This window comes from Falco cherrug, chromosome 2 (assembly GCF_023634085.1).
Source record: "Falco cherrug isolate bFalChe1 chromosome 2, bFalChe1.pri, whole genome shotgun sequence".
NCBI classification, from domain to species: Eukaryota; Metazoa; Chordata; class Aves; order Falconiformes; family Falconidae; genus Falco; species Falco cherrug.
In genome coordinates, this window is record NC_073698.1 from 77,512,191 (window position 1) to 77,539,503 (window position 27,313).

The 27,313-nt window shown below is 39.9% G+C and overlaps 1 protein-coding gene across 2 annotated transcripts in view; it reads right to left on the reverse strand.

The window, feature by feature from the left end:
* Positions 1–23,431: 23,431 nt before the first annotated feature.
* Positions 23,432–27,313, reverse strand: part of KCNJ6 (potassium inwardly rectifying channel subfamily J member 6) — a 162,073-nt gene continuing 158,191 nt past the window's right edge. For both annotated transcript variants that reach the window (XM_055703304.1, XM_055703303.1), the window contains one exon: positions 23,432–26,812. In XM_055703304.1, coding sequence (XP_055559279.1) covers positions 26,487–26,812 — 326 coding nt within the window. In that variant the 3' untranslated portion in view covers positions 23,432–26,486. The remainder of the gene's footprint in view (positions 26,813–27,313) is intronic.

Below are 27,313 nucleotides of genomic sequence, written 5' to 3' on the forward strand. Positions count from 1 at the left end.
TACAATACACCTAATATGTTCTCAGATTCATAATTTCTTTTGTGGAAAGGAAGGAGAAAGATATTATCCCAAGGCTTCTAGGTGTATTTTACAACGAAATTGCAAGAACTAGCAGCAATGAAACAGCTAGAAGAAACATTTGCTTCTACATTTATTTAAAATTTATTTTTATTAGGAATCAAAGTATCAATATAAACATGATATAGGTCTTAAATGGTATTAGTTACAGTCTGAAAGCAAACACTTCAATATAAATCATACAGGCAAACGGAGGATGAGAGAGGTGGAATAAGGAAAACTAAAGGTAGTACAAAGAAGTAAAGAAGGAACATGAAATTAATGAAAATTATGATTTGTTTTTTAAAAATAGAAAACGCTGTTTGGGAAGGAACAAGTCTCACAGAGCACCACAACGAAATGAAAATTTGAGATGGGATGTTGCAGGAAAAAAGGTGAAGAAGAGTAAATATACATAAGGGAACATTAATGGTAAAGTACAAGGGAGAATGACTCTTGAGAGAACCTGTTTCCACCTTAATGCTCAAGGTTCATTTATTATTTTTTTTTTACTCATTTATTGAGTCTTTACAAGAAGGGGCAAAGCATAAAGGGAAAAGGGCAGAAAAGTTTTGACCTTATGTAACCTTTACCATTTTTCTCATTGTCTTTTTTGTCACCTAAAGAAAGGCAAAAGGAGTGAGAGAGGCTTGTCCATAAGGCTGAGGTGTTTAAAATAAAAGGTTTTCAACCTGTGGATGCCTGGAAACTGAACCACTTAAAAGTTTGCAAAGTTAACCATGGGGAGCAAGCCTACTGTCAGTAGGTTGAAATTTGCTTTTTCTAGGCTGCAGAAAGCACTGGGAACTGGAGCAAAGTATGACGAGGGATAGTAACAACAAAAACCTAAATTCAGGACCTGGTCACTGTGATTTTTGGAATGTGAGAAGGAAACACGAGATAAATTTGAGAACTTAAAGTCTCAAAATAAAATAATTTTTTGATTAAATTTTACTATATTGGGCTTAATTGGAAATGAGCACTGCTAAGCAGTGGTTGAATTATTGCACTAGCTTTCTGCCCTTGAAGTTCAGATTTATAATCTGAAAGACCAGTAAATCATGCTGGAGGACCCTGCCAGATTTCCAGTCAATGTTTATCTATATTACAACAGTATCCTGCATTTTTTTTTAATAGGATATCTATCAATGAAGCATAAAGATACTGATAAAGATACTGAGAAAATCCATTATTTAGGTAGATTTGTAAGATGATTATTACTGAGAGCAGCCCTGAGGTGAAGGACTTGGGGGTGTTTGCTGGTTGATAAGAAACTCAATGTGTCCCAGCAATGTGTGCTTGCAGCCCAGAAAGCCGGCCAGCAGGTCCAGGGAGGGGATTCTCCCCCTCTACTCTGCTCTCTGGAGACCCCACCTGGAGTGCCGTGGTCAGCTCTGGGACCCTCAACAGAAGGAAGGCTGTTGGAATGGGTCCAGAGGGGGGCCACAAAGGTGATCAGAGGGCTGGAGCACCTCTCCTGTGAAGACAGCTTGAGGGATTTGGGGTTGTTTGGCCTGGAGAAGAGAAGGCTCCAAGGAGACCTTATAGCAGCCTTCCAGTGCCTAAAGGGGCCTACAAGAAAGCTGGAGAGAGACTTTCTACAAGGGCATGTAGTGATAGAATCAAGGGCTAATGGCTTTAAACTGAAAGAGGGTAGATTTAGGTTAGCTATTAGGAAGAATCTTCACTATGAAGGTGGTGAGACACTGGAACAGGTTTCCCAGAGAAGCTGTGGATGCTCCATCCCTGGAGATGTCCAAGGCCAGGCTGGATGGGGCTTGGAGCAACCTGGTCTGGTGGCAGGTGTCCCTGCCCATGGCAGGGGGCTTGGAACTAGGTGATCTTTAAGGTCCCTTCCAACTCAAACCATTCTATGATTATTTTAAAGGTATTTTTCAGGTACATATTATTATTTGTGCAAGACAGTGTCTGTTCAAGTTGTTGTTAATGGTGTGCATCTGATTAGTATTCTCTATCTTCCAGTACACTCAGTCTTTCAATGACAAGTGCAGCTTCTAGTAAAACATATAACACATATAAGGGAGATACAGAGATCACGTAGAATTTTATGGCCCATAACCAGTGTAGAGAAGTCACCACAACTTGCCTAACCTTGAAGACCTGAGGCAGACTATGAATAAATAAGATTTAAAGCAGGGTCAGTCCTTCCCCTGCCCATGCCTTTCTTCCCTACCTCTGCAAATGAGAAATGTTCCATGATAAGATGAGTATTCACACAAGTTGTGCAAATAGTTGAGCATATGTCCATAAAACTTGCTTTCCAGCAGCACATTTGGAATGCAGTTTGATTGCTTGGATGTTCAAGAAGAGCAGACATGAAGTCAGCTGAAACAAATTTTCTGCTTTGGTCTAACAAGTCATTGTTGAAAAGTCTGGCATTTACACAGTTCTAATTATTCTGATATGTTGCATGTGCTGTCTCTCTCATCAAGGCCTTTTGGCATCTATGGTAAATCCATCTTGTTTTATCTTTCTCTCATCTTTCTGTGCCCTCAGGTGAACATATCTAGCCTTGGTCTTTCTGAAAATGAATCTGTTTGTTCACTATGTCTTCCTGTTGATGTTTTTAATAATAAAATGTTTCAGTAGCTTTTCTTTGTAATGGAGGTAGGTTTGTCATGCCAAGGTTCTTGCTCTAGCCACTTGATACCATGTGGAAATCAGCTGTAAAACTGATGTACCCAGTAATGAAATCATCCAATTTAGAGATTAACCTCTGGAAGATGTATTACACTCATCCAAGCGCCAGTTACATGGGTCATGGCTGCAGAGAGTTTAACATTATCCCCCCCTTTCTGGGCAGATTTCGCTTCTTGTTTCGACCTATAGAAGATAAAGAGGCCTCCCATTTGCTCAGATCTCTGCCAATTTGACATGAGTTTCCCTTGGTAAGAGAACTGATGTCGTGACTTTTATCCCTTGCTCTTCATTGCCTTTCACAAAGTAGAGCCTGCGCAATTTAATTTCAGTAAGGGCTTTTCCTGGTTCAAATGCCAAAATGTTTCCTGTTCAAATGTTCAAAAGTTTTCGGCTCTGGAGTTTTTTGGCTGTGTGGGTGTTTTAAAATTGATGCAAAGCATATGCTTAAAGGAAATGTTTTTCTCATCATGGAAAACATTGGGATTTTAGTAATTTGAAGTGATTTGAGTGGTTTAGTTGCTAAATGTAGTAGTTATCGATAATTTGAATAAATGACTGAAAATAGGAACTCAGGATAGAGGTAATTTATGTACCTGATCCTTAATTATCCATCTTACCATAAAATGAAATTATTTATGGCATCTTGTTTTCTGTTTTGTTTAGTAATTTTTTCTCTGATCAAATATTGAATTCAGAAAGATGCAAAAATATTTCTGTAAACAGAAGTCATTGACTTAGAAGAAGATGATCAAGAATGATGAGGTTTTTAGCACATATTGATAATACAACTGCAACTTGTAACTGTGGGATCGCAATATACCTCTCAATACTTGAAGAGATTTTTGTTCAAACAAGCTTGCTTTTCTTTTCTGATAGCTGTTCTAATATTCTCATATGTGCCATCTAGAGGTTGCTTTGGTGGATCAGTCTAGAATAACTTGAGGAGGTCATGTAATAACGTCCACGAGCAGAAGTAGTAATTTGATTCTTACCTTCTTTGAGCTGTACAAAGAAAAACATTGTTGAGAAACAAGATAATGCACATTTTTTTGCTTTAACTATGATGCAAAGCTTACATCCTCATGTAGCTTCTTATAATCACTCATGCCTCTCATGGATTAAGAATGGTAACAAAGAGAAGAAACACAGAAAAGAAAATGTAACTAACTGTATCGTGATCACCCTCAGGAAAACTATGCTCTACTTGGATCATATTTCCACATTCACATCTTCTTCCTCATCAGTATAACCTTAAAAGTCTTTCTGCACTGTGTGCCCACTGCTTTGTTCCCTTTCCACAAAGGGTTCCTTTTCTCAAGATTTTCTAGTTTTGGCAGAAGACAAGAAATGAGGGGACACAATGAATCTACTTGACTGGAGTGCTCCACTTTCGCTTTCAAGGAGGAGTCATCACAGAACCCAAATTCTGAGGATCTGAAGAAGAAAGCACAAGCAGAGGAAAGGGGGAAGAAAACAAGCAGTTATTAATTAATTACATTAAAATTTATCCATCTACCTGCCTACTGCGATACTGTACTTGTGTCACACCATCTGTGTCCAAGGTTGTAAACTCATTGCAGTAGAAACTGTGAAGGGACCGACTGATGCACCTGCAGATGATCATTACAGAATGAGGAAAGGTAGGTCACCTAGATACCAGTGGTCCTTAGGGTAATTTAGGGAGTCCTCCGAACCAGCCGATGCCTCTGAGAACCTCTGTGGCCCCCTAGGCTGTAACTCTACGTGGTTTATTGCCAAGAGGTCCTGCCTCACCCCATTCATCTTGTGAAAGGTTTCCAAAAAATTTTGCATGGCTCCTGTCTGGATGGTCTGCTTTTGGGAAACCCTTGATCCTGGAAACAGAATACTTGGCAACTTTCAATCTGTTGTGAAAGGGCCACCTTGAAGTGACGCTTTTTTGAAACTCCCTGTTGGGTTTCTAACAGCACTAAGCACTCCTTTGGCAGATTGGTAAATGGGGTTCTTCAGCCTTTGGAAACAAATGTACAGTGTGGATGAGCAGCATGTGAAAACTTAAGAGCTCTGATGAAAGTCTACTTGTGAGTCTTATAGCAGTTGTTACACTGTCTTTAGATGGTACCTCCACGGGACATGCCAGATGTTGGTTGCTCCTGCACCAGAACTGAGTAAAGGGGAGATTTCTTCCAGAGTGAACCTTGGACCTGTGCCCACACTACTAATGCAGTCTTGTTTGAATGGAGATGCTGGGCAGTAAACTGTGACAGAGGTGTAGGCACATACTCCCTTCTGCCATGCCTGCTTTGGCAGTGTTATGACAGACAGCTGCAACAAAGATGCTTAGCTGCTGGTGTGAGATTCTCCGAAGATTATTCATCAAAGCTAGGAAGTCTTTATGGGAGCAGCATTTCCAGAGAGGCTTTATAGTATAGTTTGCTCTGGTTTGCTCCCAACCCCCACCCCCCAAAAAAAAAAAGTAAAAAAAAAAGTTTACTGAGCTATTTAGAAATACATTAGGAATGACTGTAAATGGAGAAACAGCTTTTGAGCTAGTATTTCAGGCTTTACAACTGTGGAGTCCAGAACAGCTCACTGTGGTGCTATCTGTGACCATACTTAGATGGCAATCTCAAATGAGGAATAATAAAATAGTTTATCTCCTGCTGTAAGATACATGTGACAGTTGGAGTCACTCAGTGTCTGTAAAGCCATTTATCTTGAATAGTAAGTCCTCTTCAAGCTTTAAAATCTTTGTTACAAGCAAGAAAGTAATTTACATTTCTTAAAGTGGTCTTTCTTATGACACCACCAACTACTTTGCTTTTTTGACAAAATCATTGCCCGCAACTATGGTAAAATAAGAGTTCTGGAATAAATGTTAAATCTTGCAAATGGTACAAAGTACTTCCAACCGATCAGTCTTTAGAAAACATAGATTATGAAGTAAAACAAATGGTTTTGTTTTAAACCTATTAATAATTTTCAAGCATAAGTACCACCATTGAACTGTCTTTTAAGACTTTTTAAAAGCGGGGGAGAGGACAGGATGAGAAATAGAACAAAAGGGACAAGTCTGTTCATCAGTGTTTAAAGTTAGAAAAATAGACAAGAATGTAATCCAAAATGCAATTTATTACCACTTCTGTTGAGATAACATTTTATTTTGTTAAGTAAAGAAAAATTCATGCTGGCAATTGTCCTATAAGGTGCATGATTTCCTTTTTCATTATGATAGTCACAAGCAGATGTGGCTAGTACACAGGGGAATCTGGTTGGGAAGTCACCTTGCTCAGCTTATGTTTTGCTGGGCGTTTCTTTTCTGAGTTTGCTTCTGAAAAAGAAAGTGAAGCCTCCAGGCTGGAGTTTGGATGAGGGTGTATATTAAAACTATATGCATGCACAGTAAAGCTGGAGACATCCAGAATGCATCAGACCAGCAAAGAGCAACTTAAGAAAAAACTGAGTATATTGCACTCGCTGTGTGTTATTGCAGTTGTGCACTGGCTTCCCTGTGCATACGCTACTTATTGTACACATATGCCATTTCGGTAAGGCTTCTAGAAGTTCTGTAGATTAATATTAAAAGTGGTTGTCTGTCACTCAGGTTGTAGACTTAGAAGATAACCAAAGGCAGAAGTAATTTCTGGAAGGTAATGCCTGGATAACAATCACCCCATTTCATCATGGTCAGAAATGAAAATAGTTACTAATAGCTTACGTACTAATCTTTTATCATAAAACTTGGAAGATTACTATACTAAAAATCTTGTTTTGAAGGAAATTGTAATGAGAAAAGAAGTTTTGACATCTATCCAACCCCCTTTCCTTAATTCTCACTTCTGAGGAAGGAGGGAACGCCCTCTTTTGTGGGTGAGTGCTTATACTGCCCTGAGCTCACCCCCCTACTTGGCCCTGTCAATATATTTCCTTCACTGAAAATAATAATTTTCAAGAGTATGAACAAGTAGCTCATGAGTTCTGTAGCTGGCTGTAATTTGGACAAGGGCAACTAATAGAGTAAGTGTTGGAAGACCCAGTTTCCTTCCCTTGAGGGAGGGATGGTGAAGCAATCAGACAACATCCTAGGGTCTAAGGCACTGGGTTTGCGTTACAGCAAGCTTTCCAGGCCTTTGTTTGTCCTGTGACGTGGAGGTAGTTGCATTTTCCTGTCTGTCAGGGTGTTATGTGAAAGCAGATCTGGTAAAGATGTCTTTAGCTGGAGAAGAACCTAGTTCCACTGTTGTGTAATCTGGAGTGGTGAGACTCTGGTCCTCCATGTACTGTCAATTTTGTCAGCGCAGGCACATTTCAGGTCCATTTCTAAGCACTGCAAATGCTTCATTAAAACTTTTTAGTTCTCTGTCAAATATTTCCCTGTTTTCTGTTCAGTTTTGTCTTTTATAGGATTCTGTTTTACAGGTGTGAAAAAGGCTGAGAGAACTTTGTTGCCAGAGAACTGATATGGAACTTCCCTGAGCAAAAGACCAGTATTGCCAGGGGAATACTTGGAAGACACAAGCCATTGTGGTCCAAAGTAGAGCTGTCTGTAATTGTCTAACCTAGGAAGTGCTCAAGTCCAGACTTTTCTCATTTTTCTATGATTCTTCTCAGCTAAGATATATTTATGTCCAAGGCAAAAAGAATATGGTATGTCCTTAGCACTGGTGGCTGGTCTTGTAATTACTGACTTGAACCCGACATATTTCCATTGTGAGCTGACCAATCTTCATTTGCAGTATGAGTAGGTTTTGAGCCTTTTGCTTAAAAATATTCTCTGTTTCTGCCTTCAGGTAGTAAGTGGTACCTTCTCTGTGACATGGTGCGAGTACATGTTGAAGATTACGCTAAGCCCATTTAAACTCGTTTTGCATGTGGCTCAATCAGTGTGTACCACGGAAAAGGAAAGGAAGATTAATGTGATAAGTCATTTTACCAGACATTTGCTTCATTGCTGTGTAAATTCAGACCAGAAACCCCAAGTCCTTGTTTGTTTGGGTCAGCTTGCTTCAAGAGCTATCAAAAACTTGACGTGTCCTCTTGACTTCCTTAGAAAAGGTGCCGTTCACTGGGGAAAGAAACCAGACTGTGGCACAAGTTTAAAATAAAAAACCAAAAATAAGCAACACCCAAAATGATGGTGAGGAGATAAACGGCAAGCTGAATTGTAGTGTCTGATAATAGAACAAATAATAATGGAAGTGCTCTGAGCTTCTCCATCTAATAGAAAGTTGAGCTGCAATCACCATATTCTTTATTTGAATGAAAAGCAAGCAAACATTATTCTTGATAGAGAAGTGTGTGTCTTTTACTCTGTTCCATCATCTGGAAAGCAAAGGGAACAGGATGATTCCTCCCCTATCTGCATAGCTCTGGCTGTGTAGAAAGAGATTGAAGCCATCTGCAAAAATGGTTTCTGCTGTTGAGGACATGTTCCATGGGAGCCTGGGGGTCCCAGAGTACAGCAGAACTCTGTTTTAAAGGGCAGAAGTTACCACAATACAAATGAAAGCAGTAACAGTATTTGAGGTGACAAGCAAAAGGTCCTGGATTAGGACCCGCATCCTTACTAGACATTTGGAAAGAGGGTGAGGAACACAATGACAAATCCTGTAAATGACACGGGGTGGTAGACTTGGGCAAAGTTCATGAAAGCTGTGAGAAACTTGAGAGGCACCTCACCAAGCTGGGGAATTCACTGAGCGGCACGCTGCCTGCCATGGGATATCTGCAGCTCAGTGACAAGGTCCAGGAGGAAGGACTTGGAAAGGAGCAAGAAGAAAGGATGAAGCGAATGGAAAAGCTCTCATGGAGAGAAACTGAAAAGGCTCAGGTTGTTTATTTAATGTGAAGGGATAAAAAGCCTGTAAAGGAACTTAAGAACATGCCCTGGTAGAGTGTAGTGAAACCTTCTACTCACCTTTTTATTTGAAAGGTGAAATATCGTGAAATGGTTTTGCTTGAAAAATTGAAGTTCAAAGTGACAAAGTCAAAGCTTTTCTATGCTTTGCTCTTCTAAGGTGGCGTAACTCCTTCCCATAACTCTCGTTGGAACCAAGGACTGAAGAGAAAGCATTAGAGAGCGTATAGATAATGCTTAATCAAAACGAGTAACAGATACTGAGGAGTATAAGCACGCTTAGGGGAATTAATCAGTTCTAATTATTGCAAGTTAGGAGAAAACTTCCTTGCTACTTCTTGGTACAAAACGCTGCCCGTGCTGCTTTCTACTGTAGCTACTCAGAAACCTGGGGGCTTGCTGCAGTTGGGGAGAAGATAGTGAAGATCTTTTCTATGACCATGTAAGAGCTTTATCAAAGCCTGCCTGTCCTGCAACCTTCTTCATCACCGAATCCACATGCAGCTTCAGCTGTATTACATAAAAAGCTTCTTGTCCCTTTTTTTGAATGTTGGCCAAACTCACACAGCTGTGAGTTCAAGGCGGCATGTGTTAAAATGTGAACAAGGGAGCGAAGGATTTAGGAGGGGTAATAGGAGAACCAGGAAAAAGTAGATCTAAGCATGCACATTTCTACTGACTTGTTTTTCCTCTAGTTTGGAAAGAGAACCCTTACAAGGTAACTCTTCATCATTATCAGAAATAGATTTCAGTCCAACTCAGTGAAAGGGCGTACTTGAAAAACTTTAAGAAATATTTGAATTAAAGTGGGTTCTTAACACATCTGACATGATTTGTTCATGTCTAATTATAGCTACTGCTCTGTGCGTGCATTTGATTTTTGCAGCGTGGCTTGGAGTAGCTGTTTCGCTTGGCAGTGCGTGTGCTGGCCCACCCCCCCCCTCCTCATTCACTGAATTCTGACACTATGTTTAGAAGCACCAGCCACCCAAATCATAATGGGCCTCATACTTTGCATTTAGACTGCAGAAGTTAAAGCCAATTAAAACAAGTGCCTCAGCATCTGATTTTTTTGTTTTGTTTTGGTTTTTTGGTGGGTTTTTTTTGTTTGTTTTGGTAAACTTCATTTAAAGATATTCTCTTAAGGGGAATTTTTAATGAAATCTGTTTTGGTATGGTACACTGAAGATATGTTTATTTAACAGGCTTATTTTTTTTTAATCCAGTGCACTTCTCATGCATTTGATGTGATTTCCCCTCCAGTGTTAATTTAGAAGAAGGAGAGAATACTTCTTAAACATGGGTTTGAAGAGGAGGGAAGAAAATGTCTTCAGACACATAACCTCTTCGTTCTCCCAGTAACAGTGGCTGGAGCAGTACCTGCCTCTGGGCACGAGAGGGGAGAGTAAATTCATGTGTGTTCAGCCCCCTTACCGGCTGCGGTGAAGCAATGTTGACCCCTAGTTATTCTTTGCGTGTGTGGGGTGAGGGTTAAAGGCACTAAAATGAATCCTGAAAATCAAGCTCTGTACTCAGCTCTCTGTGCCAGCTTTTCAGGGTGGCTTTAGACAAGCTACTTTACTACTTCTGTTTCTGGTTTAAGCACCCTGCAAAAATCTGTAATAACGGAGCTTTTTATAAAAGATTGTTTCAGTCTTGCATCTTTTTGGCTATGATTTCTTCATGCAGTTTGAGTAATTTCTCTTATGGGAACAAACTTACTTAGTACATAAGGCAAAATATTATACTTCTCCTGAACGGGTATCTCTGTTCATTCACTCTGGAAACAGAGGAAAGGCACTGTGTAGTTTGTGACTAGTCTCAAGTAAAGAGACAAAGCAAAAGCTTACAGCAGTGTGTCTGCTGAAGAAACAAGAAAACCAGTGAAAGTCTGCTTGAGTCCAGCAGTTCTGGACTTTGTCTAGGTATAACATGAGCAAAAAACCTCACGAGGCTGAGTTCCTCAGCTTGGGAAAGCTAAAAGGATATTTTGACATTCATTAAGGAATTTAAAAGGCCATTTGTTACAAAGTAGCAAAGGTGAAATTTGTGCTGTATTTCTGGGGGCAGAAAGACAAAAGTGCTAACTCAGTCTGTGATGCTTCAGGAGAAAATGAATCAAGAATGGGAAGACAGACACAGCAGATTAGATAAAGTGCAGAGGCTGCAACTGTCAACACAGAAATAACTGAAAGTTAATTTGAGGTAAGAGATATGAAGGATGAACAGCTATTAATAATAATGAGACACTGAAAAAATCCCACAGCCGTTGATGGAAGAAATCTGAGAACGTAATGCTATTAGAAGGATTTGTAAAAATAGTAAGATATGTTTGCAGGGGATGTTTCTCAGTCATATCGGTGGAGTAATGGAATATAAAATGCAAGTTTCTAGAGTGGGTGCATCAGAGGTCCATAAGCAAGTTAGTTTCTGGAGCTAACCAAATCCATGCCAGAGGAAAAACCTTACAGAAATAGCTGAACTGCTGTATCGGATGACTGCAGCGAGACTACATTTGATATGGTATGGAAAGTAGAAACACTTGTACACATCAATCAGGAGTGGAACGTGACAGGAAGAAAGCAGAGTGGATAAAGCTCAAAGAAAGTAAAGAATTTAATCTAGCCATGAAAAAGAAAGAAAGAAAGAAAACCCCAGTGAAATCAATCTATTCTTCTCATGCAATTATAATTTTCAATGGGTGGGAACTGTTTTTTTTCCAGTCGTTGAGTCTGGACAAGAATATGGAGGGGAAAAAATATAGTGCAGGCTCAGCAGAAAAGGTAACATGCTGGCTGGCTGGGATGATAACAGGTAATGTTTTCCCCATGAAGTACAAGTGAAAGAAGAGCTGTCTGGCTGATAGCTCCCTCTTCTTCACAGCGAAAGTTAAAGAAATGTGTTTGCATGCATTCAGCATCTCTGACCTGATTCAGTTTATAGAAGAAACATTTACCAAAAAAACCCCCAAACTCCAAATGACTTTCCTCTCATTTTCAGTATTGATATGAACATAGAGGATGTTGCTATCACAGTTTGTTAACCAGCACTAGCATTAGGCATAGAGTACCAGATGGCACAGAGGCCTTCCTGCATGTCCCTTGGACCTTCAGCTTCCAAGTAACCTGAGTCTTAAGAAATTTAAAGGAAAGCATCGATTTTCATGGATCATGACAAAAACAAGGCATAATAAAAAATCCCTCTATGAAATGGATTATTTCACATACATCTGTATTTGCTTCTGTTTGCTGAGAACGAGGAAAGCCTTGCCAAACCAGCAAGATTTTTTTTTTTTTTTCCCAGTTCCAAATGAAGCAAATCTGCCTGGAAAGATTTCAGCCAGCTCTGCTGATGGCTACTGGTTGTTGCATAAGAGCATCCCTCACTTGGAGGGAGACGTGGCTCCCCTCGCTGACCTCTTGGGCAGCAAAGAGCTCCATGCAGGCAGCAGGCTGAGCGTGGCTCTGGAGTAAGACTGGTAACAATAATAATGCCCTGGTTAATGTTCTGTGAGGAGTAAGTGAAACAGCTTTGCAGCCCACCGTGTTAAATGGAATTCAGTGATGTGTCATTTACAAAACCAAATTGTTTTAAGATTATTCCACAGTGTGCTGAGTGGCTTTCATAATGTTCATAGACTCTAATTTGGGAAAGGTATTTGTGCACGCCCATGACCTTAAGCGCACAGCTCTGTGCCTGTGCTTAAAGACAAAATTTCCTAAATCGGTGTCACAATACCTTCAATTCTCACAGAAAAAAAACCCCCAGAATTAAAATTAAAATGATCAGAATGTTAGTCTTGTTATTCCTCCAGGCCATTTTAGCAAAACACAAGCAACATTATTTCTGCAGGTTACGCTAATGAAACATGCATGTGGTTTGCAGGGTGTAGGCATATAGTTTGTGTGTATAGCAGCAACTTTTTCCTTAGTTTTATGCAAGATTTTTCTCTGAAGAGTTACGTAATTTTTTGCTATCCTTGGTTCTTTTACAGAAGTTATCTAATGTGACATAAAATTTGGCATGAAAGGAGTAATAATCTACTGACATCATATAAAACTGTATCTGAGTGTACTCAGTTCTTTAAAACCAGCAGATAACTGAATCATGGATAGTGCTGTTTCTCTTCTTTGATTCCATAACAAAATAAAATCATAGAACCTGATTTTTAGCTATTCACTAAGTTAAGGAAAAATGAGTATTAGAAGTCAGGTGTGGGAGTTGTGTATTTTAATGATTCAAATTCCCAGGATTGGGTGGGTTTTTTGTTTTGGTTTTTTTTTTTTTTTTCTTCTCCATTCGTTTTGGTACATTACCTACTTTTCATGATTTTTATCAAAAATAGTTTGAATCCAATCATTCAATCTGAATATTCAGTTTAGAGGGGATATAATCCTACCAAGTAGTTTGAAGTCCACTCCCCTGTCATATGGAAAGCAAACATGAACCAAATATTTGCAAAAAGGTGAAAACCAGCTAGAACTTTGGGGAACAGAAGAAACAGGAAAGGTAAAAGGACCTTTTCTTTTGTTCTCTTCTTCCCCTTGCCCTCGAAAGTGTTCCCGTGTCTGATCTCTCCGGCACATTTTTATTCCATCTTCACCTATTTCTCCCTAATCTTTTTTACATTTTATCACAGCATTAGTGATCTTGCCCATCTTCCTCCTCCTGTTCATCTCTTTACTCACTGAGTGCACTGTTTGTAGTCACTGTCATCTTTCTCTTTCCATGCTGTCCCTTGTCCCACCCTGGCTCTCCCTGGCAGGGATGTGGGGAGGCAGCTTTGCAAGCCAATGTGGGAAGAGCGCTCCATCTGCCTCCAGCCTTTGCGTTGGAGGCACCTTGTGGCCTTTTAAACGCCAAACTGCTGTTGCCTCCCACTAGCTTTCTTGCGTGGGATCTCCTAGAGTTCGGCCATCTAGAGGTGCTTCTTCAGCATTTCTACAAGCGTATACCTCAGTCCCTCCAGAATTTGCTGTGGGAGATTATTGGGTCTCTTGGACCCCTTCTCTTCTCTCTGTCCATCCCCATTTCTGTCCCATCCTGTCTTTAGACAAAAGACTAGCAGCCACCTGTGTGGAAAACTCTGTAATCTACCTCTGTGCTTTGGTCCTGCCTTGTCTGTCCCTAGGGTCAACTTTGCTAAAACTCAGACTTATGGGCCCAAAAATTTAAATAAAATTTAAATTTAAAATGCGATTTTCTATATTATAAAATTAAGTGTAAATTATCAAGTCTTCTCATCTTCCTTGTGTTTCCCTTTTGAATTTGAGAATACCTTTCCATAAATAGTAACAGCTTTAATACATAATAGTAATAGATTTAATTTTCCTCTTGATAGCTTCTATTTTTTTTTGGTGACAATTACAAAAACCTTAATACTTGTTAGTCCACATGTTCACTGATAATGAAGCCTTACCCAACTTGAAAATAATGCTGCATCGCTTCTTTTTCTCTTTATATTTATCTGTTGTCTCTAGCTTTATAGTTGAGACTTGTCTACTTAGGACGTCAATCTAAATTAGCTAATAGTATAATTTGAAGTGGATTAGTTTGATTGCACAGAATCAGTTTATGGCACTCAAAATGTAAATGGCTTTAATTTGATTCAGTTTATTCCACTCTCCAAATAATGATCGAACAAGGTTGAGTTAGAGTTAATTCTTATGGGCTTTTCAGAATAAGCAAATTCTAAAGAACTTGAGCAATGAGAAGCAGAAATTTGCCTTGGGATGTGGTGCAGTGGGTGGCCGGGATTTAGTATAGCAAAATGGCTGATGAGGCAAGGGATGGGGTACAGAATGGAAAGCTGAGTTCTCCCTGAGAGAACTGAGTTCTGGTAAATTAAAATTCGCTTATTTTATATAAAGCACATTTAAAGAAATATCTGTTGATTTGAAATCTGATTTTAGTACATTATGTGACAATCTAGTGTTGCAACATTTAGGGAAAGTATAAAGGAAAATACACTTCAATATAATTTGAGAAAGTGCTACCTGTAACTGTTGAAAAGCAATTTCAAAATGTCTTAGAGACGGAGATTATTACCCACCAAAACTCATTATTTAAAATTTTGTATGTACAATTTATTAGCTGTTTTTCCCGTTTAAATCAAAGCATAACTCCATAGACATATGAACTGTAGAAAATATCTTTATCCTATTGTCCTATAACCTAATGAAGCACTATTAAATTTCAAGTGTCCTAGTAGCAATAATGAAGCTCTTCCTAGGACAGTGCTTGGAGGCTGTTCTTTCATAGCCATCTTGCCAATTTAGGAGCACAGGACTGACTAAAAGTATCATATCTTTTAAAATATTATGCCTGTTAAGATAATCTCATATTTTTTAACCTTTTTAAAGACTGGAGTTTGTAATATTGGATAATTTAAAAAGCACCAATGGAAAGAGGTTGTATCTCATCTACTAGAAGGTAATTTTAGTGTTGTAGGTGAGACTGACACTTTTTTTTGTCCCTTTCTTTCTCCCTTTCTGCTTTTCTTTCAGCAAATAATCAGTGTTTATGTGAAATGGTCTAACCCCGTAACGGTTAACGGTGCAGAACTATGTTTATAGAAGAAATGTGACCTGGCAGCACAATACACAAACCTCATCAGTTTTGACCGCATGTAGATTCCTAACAGATGATTTCTGTGACCAGATATCCTGTTTTCGGGCTAATGTTGGTGCATATTCCTGTAGTGCCATAAAAGCAGTGACTGATGTACGCCTACATGTGTTGCAGCAGCTTTGAACTGGCTAGTTCAAGCCCCAGCAAGGTGCCCACAGCAACAAACCCTTGGAGACCTCTGGAGCCGTGCAGCCTGTGTTCAAGCCACGTGCACCGCTAGCATTTGCAGGACAGATGACAGTGAGTTTGCAGGCAACCTGGACATGATAAGTCAGATAACATTTTGCTAATTTTATGATAAAACAACTGCCAGATCAACCAAGAGTGAAATGCAACATACCGACGAGGAATGTAGCTTGCCTTTGGCTGAGGTGGGTAGACCGTAAGTCAATGAAAGTTGTGTCCCACTTCTAGACCTGAGGCTGCAATGAGGTTCTTGTTCACCCACACCTGCTGCAGCATCCATCATTTCTCAAAATGTGGAGCCTTGTAGGTACCCCACCTGTGGGTGAACGTAGGCTCACAGAGCCACTCGTTGGTCTGTGGTATGGGAAGAAATCCAGCTCCAGTCATACTCATGCCAAGTTTAATTAATACTGCAATGAATCAAAATCCAGTGAAAAATTGTTTTCAAAACACATGTGTGAATTTTTCCCCTGGGACCTGGAATCGTGTAAGAAATTCTCTGGAAAATCAAAGATCTGAAAAAAGGAGCCTGAACTCTAGGCTATGAACTAAGGAAATCAGATTTTCACTCTCAGCTCTCACCTATAGCCATCCCTCCTGCTAATAGCACACTGGCGTTTCAGTGGGTTAAGCGTAATCAAATTAAATCAAGACAGTGTCCAAAGCTGTTTATTGTTCCAGAGGAAAGGATTTATTTATTAATATCCCTAATTTTCCTAGAACAGCACTTTAATATATATTTTATTTAGAAATTCAGTTCTCTAAATACCCGATTTTCTTGTGCTTTCTTCATAAATATGCTTTCACCCTTACTCATTCACAGATGTTTTGAAATTATTTCTAGTGAAAGACAAAAGCATGCAAAGGTAGGTTAATAAGAAAATGATTGTTTTTGCTTACCTACCTTGTATCTCTTATCTGACAGAATAATCATACATAGACACTGCTATGACACCAAGTAGGTAACTGCATCTTCCACAAAAGTTTTTTTCTGATTCCTGCTTATTTACTGGCTAAGATGATTTGTGTATGTGCATGTGCAGTTTTACTAATTTCATCAAAAACTTAGATGTCAGTATTTTAGGATAGATACAATTTCCTAATTTGCTAACCTAATGGTGTTAATATTCAGCTTCTGAGATTTATGCAGAAATACAGACAAAAGGTATTTGATATCTGACTACATTATTATTTCTTACTCTACTGGGAATGATATAGCAGACTTCAGGCTTTGAAAAATTTGGAATTTGTGACTACTGATAAAGTCAAAATCTTAATTCATGTTTATCTGAAGTAGTTGCTTTAATTTCTGTTTGTCCCTTTGCTGGATTATGGATTAAATGCAAGAAAAGATGGTAGTAATTGCCTCTCAGACTCTGACTCTAGCCATTAGTGATATTAAAATATGATACAACTTACAGGGAACTTAAAATACTGACCCAGACATTTAAGATACTGTCATTTGTTTAGCAGTTAAATTACTCAACATTTTGATATTCAAAATTAACTTTCATAGTGAATTTTTGCAAAATGACCATATAAACAACAGAAAAGTGATTTTAGGTGGCTTTTTTTTTGGTGTCAAGTGGACCTTGTTGATCCGTACCACAAAGATTTTGGGGCACATAATTTTAAAGATGTTTGCCTTTGTCCTCACTGCACCCATGTGAGGTTCATTCTGTGGCACATGGAAAATGCTGAGGAGGGCAGTGCTGAGGGCTTGTTACCAGCTGGCGGCCTGCAGCACAGATGACCGGAGGGCCAGCAGTCTGAGAGGAAAATGTTCCTTGTTTTAAGGGCTCTATCCAGGGCTTCCAAGAAAAGTGTAGATTATTTGCTACTACATACATGAATTGTCAAAAACCACCCCTTTTGTTCCTTTTCCCCTTGTTTCCTTTTTTCCTTGTTTCCTTTATTCTTTTTCCTTTTCCCTTTTTTCTTCTTTTTCCCTTTTCCCCCTTTTTTGTTTTTCTCCTGTTTTTCCTTTTTTCTTTCTTTTCTCGCCCCCTCCCCCTTTTTCCTTTTTCCCCCCTTTTTTTGTCCTGCAATGGAATTTTTCCACTGTGGGACAGCCACAATGCAGAAAAAAAGCAGCCAGTGTTTCTTTGGTGTTTCAGATGCGACTCGGAGTGGGCTTTGCTGGAACACTCCAGCATTTCCATCCCCATGCTCATGTAACCCTTTCCCCTTCTCCTGCTGCTCACAGGCTGTCAGCTTTGATCATTTTTTTAATTATTCATTTTTAAATGGCTATCCACTCACTCCAGGTAAACGAGGATAGACTATATTGCCTTTCAGTCTTTAGAGGTACAGCTCCAGTTTCAGCCAGTGCCTTGAGAGAGCCTTTGTATCTCACTGTGAATTTTATAGTAGATTTGACCAGAATTTTTCAACTTAGACCCAATATTATTTTTTTCCTTTTTTCCTGGATACTTCTTCAGATTGCAACAAGCTGACTGATAATTTGTAACCTGGTGGGTAGAAACTGCCAGGGGAGGAAGAAGATCTGCCTTGAGATTTTGCAGCTCTGTATTTAAGATGATCTAAGATTAAAAATTCTTTTATGAGTCAGTTATGGCAGGAAGTTGAGCCTACAATTCCCAGATCCCAGGTGGGTCCTTGATATTTTGGTCCAAAGCCTTCACAAGTCCATTTTTGTGAAAATGTACAGAATATCATATTGGGAAGAGTTTAATTTTAGCTGTAACCAGAGTAATGGAAATGACTGACTCATATTATAAGGGTGAGCTTCGTGGCAGAATTCTTCAGCGCTAGATACCTCCAGCAGTGCGTTTTATTAAAAAAAAATATTAATACCTATTCATTTTTATAGTAGGTAAACAGACTTTAATTTGCTGGTATGAATTTGTTCATTGCAAAGGTGAGCAAATATGTATTTTTCAACCTCCTTCAAGAAAGTCTCCAGCTGAACAAAACATTTTGTTCTAATATCAAAATACTTCAGTGCTTTCTTGTGGAAATGTGAAGGGAAAAAAATCTGTGAATGGAATATTTCCTTATGATTTATAAAGTAACAGATTTTAATTTTTGTGATTTTTTTCTCTGAAGCAGTTAGCTATATTAATCTTGTTCTAATTATAAGTACAAATCCACAGATTACTCAATAATTAATAGCTGAAGACCTAAAATAAATTATTTCTTTACAGAACTGGAATTACTTTTGAAAGGTCATATTTTCATGGCCATGCAGTTTTTTAGCAAATTAGAGTGTTTGTTGACATGAAGAGAGAACAAACACTGTCATTTATAGAGAAAAAAAAATTGTTATCTAAAGTTATTAAATAAAGCCACATCTTTGCCAATTTCAGGGAAAATTTCTGTGTTGAAAAATGAAAAAAGAAAATTTCTTTTTCTGTTTCTGTTCTGCTGTTTCTTCTCTGGGAAATGAGGCTAAGCAGAACCTTAACTCCCTTTATATGCATTAGTTATCATATTAGATGATCTTGTGATTTTTCTTGAAGTTGATTTTGAATTTGTGCCTCTAAAGGGATAAAAGCTTTTCTACACTCATTACTGTAGGTACTAACTAGCATACAGCTAGTTCCTTCCTTGTTATGTAGATGGTGGCAAAACCCCCTAAAGATGGGGTCTTGAAAAGGGACAATGTTTTTTGTGCATTGAACATTTTCCTCTTTCTTTTGAATTCAAGAAGTTTAATGCCAATGCCATCTCTTGTTGGTATTACTTGAATGCATTTCACAAGGGGGGAGAAGTGCTGAATGGGGTTTAAGTGATGAATTTTCTCCCTTGTCTCTTCTCATTATACAGATTTCATTTTGATGATTTGGCTAGCCAACATTTTTAAGCAATAGTTTTCATCACACTGTGCTTTAATATATTTATTAACAGTAATTCTGTGCATGTCAAAGAGATGGTACTTGTGTATAAAAAGTAAAAAATGGCCAGTAGCTTGGCTTAGCTTTGAACTCTTGATACCTGTGGCAGTGCCTGTTGGCCAACATTGTTGGGTTTCATCTGCGGACTTTGCAGTTGTTTTTTTTTTCTTCCTTTCTTTTTTTCAGGGATCTTTTGTATTTGCTATGAACCATTTTGCCTTTTGATTAGAAAGTGCATTATCTTGTCTTCCCATGTTTTAAGTACTGAGTTTATTAGAAATGAGGATTGCTGTTTTTCTCTGCTAAGTGATGGCTTCCATTTTTTCCTGCAGAAGCTATGTGTGCCTAAAACCTACTGCAGCACGTGTGGGTTCTTTAGGACTTTAGGATGTATTTGGTGCGGATGGCATTTCAGGGAAGTGGAGACCTCTCCTGGCTCCATCACCTCCCAGGGAGCCTAAAAGCAGGAGCAAAAGGCAGCACAAAGTTCTTACATAGTCATCTGAACAGATGGTCTCTCTTCACAGAAATGCCTCCTGATTCCTCTTGATGTTGGTAAGAGCTGGTAAATGTTCAGCATTTCTGAAAATGACAAGCAGAGATTTAGGAGGTTAGCTCTAGCATCCCATCTATCTAAACCAAAAATGTTGCCGTGAAAAGGAAATAATTCTATCACCATCTGAACAAGATTCATTATAATGACTTCAAAGTATAGCAGTTTGGGTTCCCCACCGCCAATCTTACTGGTATTTTCAGATTAGAGATTTCTCATTAAGTTATCATAACCTTTTTTTTAGAAAAGGTCCTTTTTATTTAGAGTTTAATTTGATTAGAGTTACATTCTTGGGAAGATTTCTTAGGCATCTAAAGAGCTCTGCTAGTGGTGCAGTGCTCCAGCTCTGTTTCCTCAGCTCAGCAGAAGGTTGTGTACGAAGTGCTGTGTGCGTGAGCTGTATCGAACACTATACGTTGCATTGCCATCCTTTCTGAGCTAGAATGGTGCCATCCCAAGCACCACATCACACATCCTTTGGGATGGATATTTCAGTGAGAAATTTGGGTCCTCTCGGTCACGATGATGGGGAAGCAGGCAGTGAGGGTGGCTGCGAGGCTTGGTGCTCATGTGCCAGGCAACCTCCTTTCCTGAGCTGGAAGAAGTCCAGAGCACTCCAGTCCAACAGACTGTGAAAAACATGTGGAGGAAAGTATGGTGGGGTAACAGTTCTCCACCAGTTCTTCCAGTTCAAACCTTCCAGAAAAGAGTGCAATTGACTGCCTATAATCATTTGAGGGAAACCAACTCTATGGCTTGGAAGAGTGGCTGATACAGACTTCAAAGCAAGCTGGTAGCAGGATGGTGCCTGTAGCTTCCAGAGGACTGCCCATGAGCTGCAGCTGTGAGTTTGGAGCTGCTGCCTTTGATATAAAACGAAAAAAAAAAAAAAAAGTGGGGAGGGTTCTCCCCAGTCCTGCCCTCTGAGAAAAAAAAAATCTTCAAAGCGGCTGGTATTATTTGAAACTCTTCAGTTTTTATTCTGTGTGGATGACACACAAGTTAGGGAGGATGAGGAAAGAACTGTGGTTTATACTTGTGAATTTTCTTGGAATAGAAAACAGATTTCACACTTGAGATGAAATAGCAAGATATACAGTTCTCTTTAAAACACTGTCCTTAGTTATGACGTCTGTGTGCTGTCTGTGTGAAACTGTGTTACAGCATCACTACCCAGGCAATAAATGGGAGAGTGGCAAGTGGTAAAACAAGTACACCATTACACTGAGGTTGCCACTAGATTATAATTTCTGGAAATCTAGAGGATTTGAAAAAATGGAAATTGGTAGAAGTAAGCTTGAACTAAATGCACAAAATGAAGCATGCCCTGGAATGTCTAACAGCACCCCTCCTTCCTCCAAAAAGCCAAATCCTAGAAGTTTAAAATTCACTCAGGATGGATAAAAGATCATCAGTTAATATGAATAATAAATAACAGCTTTCAGGTCTTGTCTTTAAGAATTATTTACAACATGAAACCCAAATTTATGCTTGCTTTCCAAGCACCTCTTTCCAGACAGCAAGTTTACCAGCTGAAGGAACAAGAGTGAAAGAGAACCCAACTGTTGTTCTTGTTTTATTATGTGTGATTTACAGCCTAAAAAGTGTCTGAGTAAGGCAACATGCCTTGTTAAGGAGGCTGGTATTCTGATAAGAAAGGTGTTTTGATGGACAGAGAATACCATTATGGTAAAAAGTTTTTGTTTCACAGTCAGAAGCTCTGGTGGTAGCAGCTAAGGGAAATGTGCTGCCCGAGGTGCCTGACCTGAGGTTGCTATATAGACAAATTTTGTTTTCAGTGTTGAGCCTCTAATTCACATCCACATTAAATAACTGGAGGAAGGAGTATAAATTCACCACCTGCTTAAATTAAATTAATTAAATAAAAAGACAGGAGGCCCAGATACGCCTTCCTCCCACCAGCCGGGATTCTGGCATAACTCTGTGCACTCTCAGGGCTGCACGCTGCCGTACCCATCTCACAGCCAAGCGGGAGTGAGGTAAAATGGCTTCCCTCCACCTCAGGGCAAGGCTGGGCTGGTGGGTGGTGGCCAGGGCACATCAGACCCAGGCCTCGCGGGATTTGACCCCCTAGGAGACATGGTAGCTGGTTGCACTCAGAAACATAGGCCAGGGCTGTGGCACTGCCCCTCTGCAGACAGCAGCTGGCTGCTGGCCGTGCTGGCTTTGGAGGTGAGAAACTGGAGCACCACGCCTTTCCCAGCCTGAGGTCTGCCATTTAGCCAGGGAGCACCCTGGTCTATAGGGTGGAGGCTGTTATGGACCCAGGGAATGAAGAATTTTCCATTCTTCTGTTAAAAACACAGGATTTAAAGTTTCTTTGGGATGGCGGGAGAATTCGAGAGGCAGGCAGCCTTTGGCATAGGGGCTGAAGTTCTGCTGTTGCTTTTATGGCAGGCCTAGTTTCCTGAAAGAAGTTGGATGCAGCTTTGAGCCTCCCTGGGCTGAAGAGGGCACTGAATCCAGACCTTCCCTCTCCTAAGTAGGCCAATACTGTGCAGCTGAGCAAAATGGAAACTTCTGTGCTGTGGCTGAAAAGAGAAGAGTGATTTCTTCCCTGGTTTTGAAAGGCCTGATTTTCCCCTTTAATTCCAGCAGAGGAACATGGGCAACCCCAGATCTGGGCACCTCTGTGCACCGGAGTTAAAGCCAGACCCTGCCTTGAAGTTAACTTCAAACCAGGCATCAAGTGTTTTCCTCTTGTGTTTGCCAGTGCCTTGTCCCACCTGGTTTGCCCCAGCTGCCTTCTGAGGACCCTCGTTTGTCACGCCACCTCCTTCCTCCACCTTGCAAGGGATGTGCAGTCCTCACCGCATACGGTGCAGGTGCCTGCACGCTTGCAGCAAGGACCTTCACAGAAGCAGACATTCAACTTTGATCACAGGAGTTAAATTTGTTGGGATGGCTCACATCAATGCTGATGACTATGGTTTTGTAGGACAAAGATCTAGATCATAACAGCTATACACATCTAAGAGAACATTTGCATTTCTGGATGTTTATTTTGAAATAATTTCTGAAATTCATTTTAATGCTGGTAAGATGGTATTTATTGCTAAATGATAAGCCTGAGTATTTGCCGAAGGTTAAATTCTCGCCCAGTATAAATTTGTGTTGCTTTGTTTAAAGCAGTATGTCTGTGTCTATTATGAACACCTGACAGATCTGGTTTGGAAACTTGGGTGGAGGAGAAACAATTAGTGTGTTATTAAAAAAAAGAAGAAAGGAAAAAAGTGAGAAGGAGCAAAAGAGGACTGTGCAAGGCTGTGCATGAAGTCTGTACAAAGCACCTCTGCAGCATTTGTGTTCATTGGACATGGAACTGAGAGCTGCAGCAGATTACTGAGAGCTCACATGTATCTCTGGAAATCCTTTTGCTCCTGGAAATCACAAGATCCTCTAAGAAAAGGACATCAAGATATATTAGTGAAGTATATAGAGATGTAATGGGTCTTGATTAATGATGTAGTCAATTATATTGAAGTGTGGCATTATTCATGTTTCCTTTAATGTGATTTGCCAAAAATATTCCTATAGGGCACTGATATTTCACAGTATAATTTTTAGGATTAGGAGATGAAGTTCCCAGGTTATTTGCTGTTAATGAAAACACCACGCAGTATATACGGCTTGAAAATCCATTGTTAATTAACAGCATTCAATTCTTAATTGTCTTTTTACCAGTTCAGTTGAAATCATTGACACAAAATACATTGTTAAACTGCTTAATCAATCATTGTAGAAAAATAGAGGTGTTTGATAGGGACATTCTAGTACAAAGTTTACGTGAAGCTTCCCCAATGAAAGCTCTGGAGGCTTCTATTATTTTTAAAGCTTATGTTACAAAAATGAGATTTCATAAACTTTACAGTCCATACTACATTAATACCAAAGACGATAAAATACAGGGGGAGAGAGAGAAAGAGATGAACACACACACCTTAAGCTTTAAGTGCCCTATTCACAAAAATATAGCTTACACATGCGCATGCCCCAGTGGCGGAAAGTCTATTTTTTTGTGCTAAAGGACACAAAAAAGGTTTAATTAGGGCCCTGAGCTGCTGTTCTAATTAACACAAACTTTTGTTAAACTGCAGCAATGAATTCTAGAGTGGCCCAGTAAATTACAAGAGCAAAAAGCAGGTTTATCCTCAGAGGAATGCTTTGCTTTCAGCTCATGCACCTTTCGCTAGGACTGACACGTGCGGGCGGCTCGTTGCTACCGATGCCATGCTGCCCCTGGCTCCTCTGCTGTAAGGCTTCTGTCCTCCAGCGGAGCTGTGGAGCCACCCTTCCTTGAAAATGCTCAGTACCCTTCATGGGTAACCTGATGGGTGGGTTGTGAGGGATGAACTGGAGCACTGGGCAGCTGCTGATGCTGGGGCAGAAGAATGAGCTTTGAAAGATCTGCAGCCAAATGAGCGCTATCTTACAGAAGTTAAGTGTTAAGTAACCTTTACCAAGTTGGCAGAATTGGCTATCCTAGGTGAAGGGAACAAAAATCCATATTCTGCACCATTCCTTACATCATGCTGCTTTGTGAAAGCCTTTTAGGGAAAATGTTTAGAGCTGAAACAAAAAACATCTTTCTGTTCAGCCTGATCTACCAGTCCCTGGTGTGCAGCCCTTTCCCCACCCTACTCTGCCTGCCTCAGCAGGAATCACAGCTGGGCGACCTGCAGAAACCCCCACTGATTAGCCACACTGTGAAAATTATCAAGGGGCAACTGTTTCAGCCAAAAAAATGGAAAATAGGTGTGAATTCAATGTGAAAGCTATATCACAGTGCAAATTTTCCACCTGCCCACTAAGTATCTCCTGAGGTTATTTTTTTTTCTCTTCTATTTTAATGTAAATGTTTCTGTACAAAATAGTTTCAGATTCTCTTCAGTGTATTCTTTCTTTCCAGAGCAGGCAGGTATCAAAAAACAAAATTAAGGCTGCAGCTTCTTCTCCTTCGCTGACAGAAATGCAGTTCTTGATGGGCCTGAGCGACAGCCCAGCAAAAGCAATGCTTTTTTCAACAGGTAGTATTTTATGCATGTTGGGCTTGACTGAGCAGTCCTTAGCCCCGCACAGTGCCACACCGTCTGAGCAGCCCCTTACAGAGCATGTCCATGGAACTGTGACACATCAACTCCCCCTGCTCACGTGAATGTTGCCATGTAAGGTACGCAAATTATCACTGCCTCGTTTATTTTAAAGTTGTCAGGTCAGAATGTACAGGATTTACACTGATTTACAACAGCCGAGGAGCTAACCTATGGTGAAGAAAATCATGAGGGAACCACTCTCCTGAGCACGGGTGGCAGGAACCATGTGTTTATCTGAGGAACCCTGCTGAAGGATGTACCCAGGGATGTTGCACCACCCGTGACTCTGCAGGACTGGCCGAGCACTGGTGCTGTCAACAATTGAATTTCATTTATTATGGGTTCAGATGAAATCCAGCTGTTTCTTTCCCAGCTGAGTAGCTAAAATCTGCTTGCTAAGGTGTGACAACAGGTTTCCAATGGCTTGTGCTGTTTGTATACAAACTACTACGCTGAAATCCCATGGTTTGGCTGGGGAGAAGGGAGAAGTTTCCCTAGATATTGCACATAAAGAATAATACCTCCACATGAAACATGCTCGCTATATTAAGAGTATAAAGGAAATTCTGGTTTGCCACAGCCTAAATTTTAGGTTGAACTGCCAAAAAAATAACCGGGAATGGTTTGCCTTATTTGTAAACATTTTCACAGTATATCAGTAATTATGTTACAATTTATCTACCCTGCCCTCTCCCAGACTTATGGCTTTTTAGAGTCATTGAAACGATCTGTTTGGCAAACAGTGAGGTACTCTAAATAGCTGCCAGTCTGGTACACTGAAGAAAATGTCATGCACTAGAAGAGCCATAGATATAAGGGGGAAAATAATCAGTATTACACTCCAAATATTTGAAGAGAAATGCCTACTTGATGGGTAGTTAGTTTTTGCATCCCGATATTTCTAGAACTCTGTTTCTAAACCTACATTAATTACACATCTGTGTACATTATTTAGAAGTTCTTTACTACAGTACTTTTGTACATGCGGTATTTATTACTAAATGTAAAGAGAAAATAATTACATAAGGCATATGTACAGTATCGTGTTGGATTGCAGATCCCTCTGCTCACCTTCATCTTAAAGCTGCAAGGCCCATTTCATAGAGGCTTGTCACCCAGTTCGTGAAACTGTCCTGAAACACATAAAAACTGGAGCCAAGGCCCATTACTTCGATGAACATTAATTAGTCTTTCCTTCTAAATCCTTTATGTATATACCCATTGCTTTTGTTTGTTTGTTGGTTTGTTTTGTTGTTGTTGTTGTGTTTGGGATTTTTTTAATGTGCATAAACCTGGAGGTCTGAACTTGGAGAGGTGCCGAGAAGGCCAGCAGTCATTACCAGGGTGGGGATAGAGATTCCACCATTGATAATGGGTATTGCAGCTTTAACCCATGCCTTTGCTTAGTCTGTGAATCTCTTGAGTTTAAATTGGGCAGGTAGATATTTTGCATCTTGAGTATTTATTTTCCCAGAATTAAGAATAACACAGAAGGAAAAAAAAAAAAAAAAAAAGGTGTGCTGGAGAAAGAAAAGGGGAGCAAAGAGAGAGAAGATAAAGGAGGTGGTCTGGCCCTTATGCCCCTAGTGGTTCTACACTTTGGACTCATTCTCCAAGTTGGCCACATCACCGTTTCTTTCATTTTGGTCTTCTTGATTCTTTTCTTCCTCTTCAGTTTCCAGCTCAGCATGCTGGTCCAGCTTGCTGGAAACCGACCATGTTAGGGGCAGTTCTGCTCGGCTGGCCATCTCTGCCAGCTCTTTGGCACTGTAAACTGGTGTGTTGGTCTCATACGTTTCATGAAAACTGTTGTAGTCAACTTCATAAAATCCATCCTCCAGAGTGAGGACAGGGGTGAAACGGTAACCCCACAGGATCTCACTCGTAATGTATGAACTTCGAGCTTGGCAGGTCATTCCTGTAACAGAGAAGGAAGAATTGCTGTAGTAAGGACCCACTGCTTTCCCAAATCCTTAATTATTTTTTCATATAGGAAGACAAAAATATGTAAAAAGGCACATGCCAGAAAAAAATTAGGTTTGACATCATATGAGGTTGGGCTTAGAAAGCAATTTTACGGTGTGTAACCTCTTTGACATCCTTTCCTTCTGTGCATATACATAACAACAAGTAGTGGGTCTGTGAGCAAAGATTAAGATTTCTTAAATGCTTCCTGTATTGCATCAACAAGTAACTCACCTGCTGGCAAGTCTCAGATGGCTTATTGAGAGTCTATGGGACTAGCACCATGCCATCCTTTGGTTCCCTGGTGTGTAACGAACCTATGCTACCACATTCAGCACTTGCCCAGGTTAAGTAACGTACACAAAACTTTTTCTCTGCTGGAGTTGACCCCTGAGCCTGTGATCCATGGGTTGACTTGGCTCCCCTAAAGGCTGGAGCCACCTTTCAGTTACGC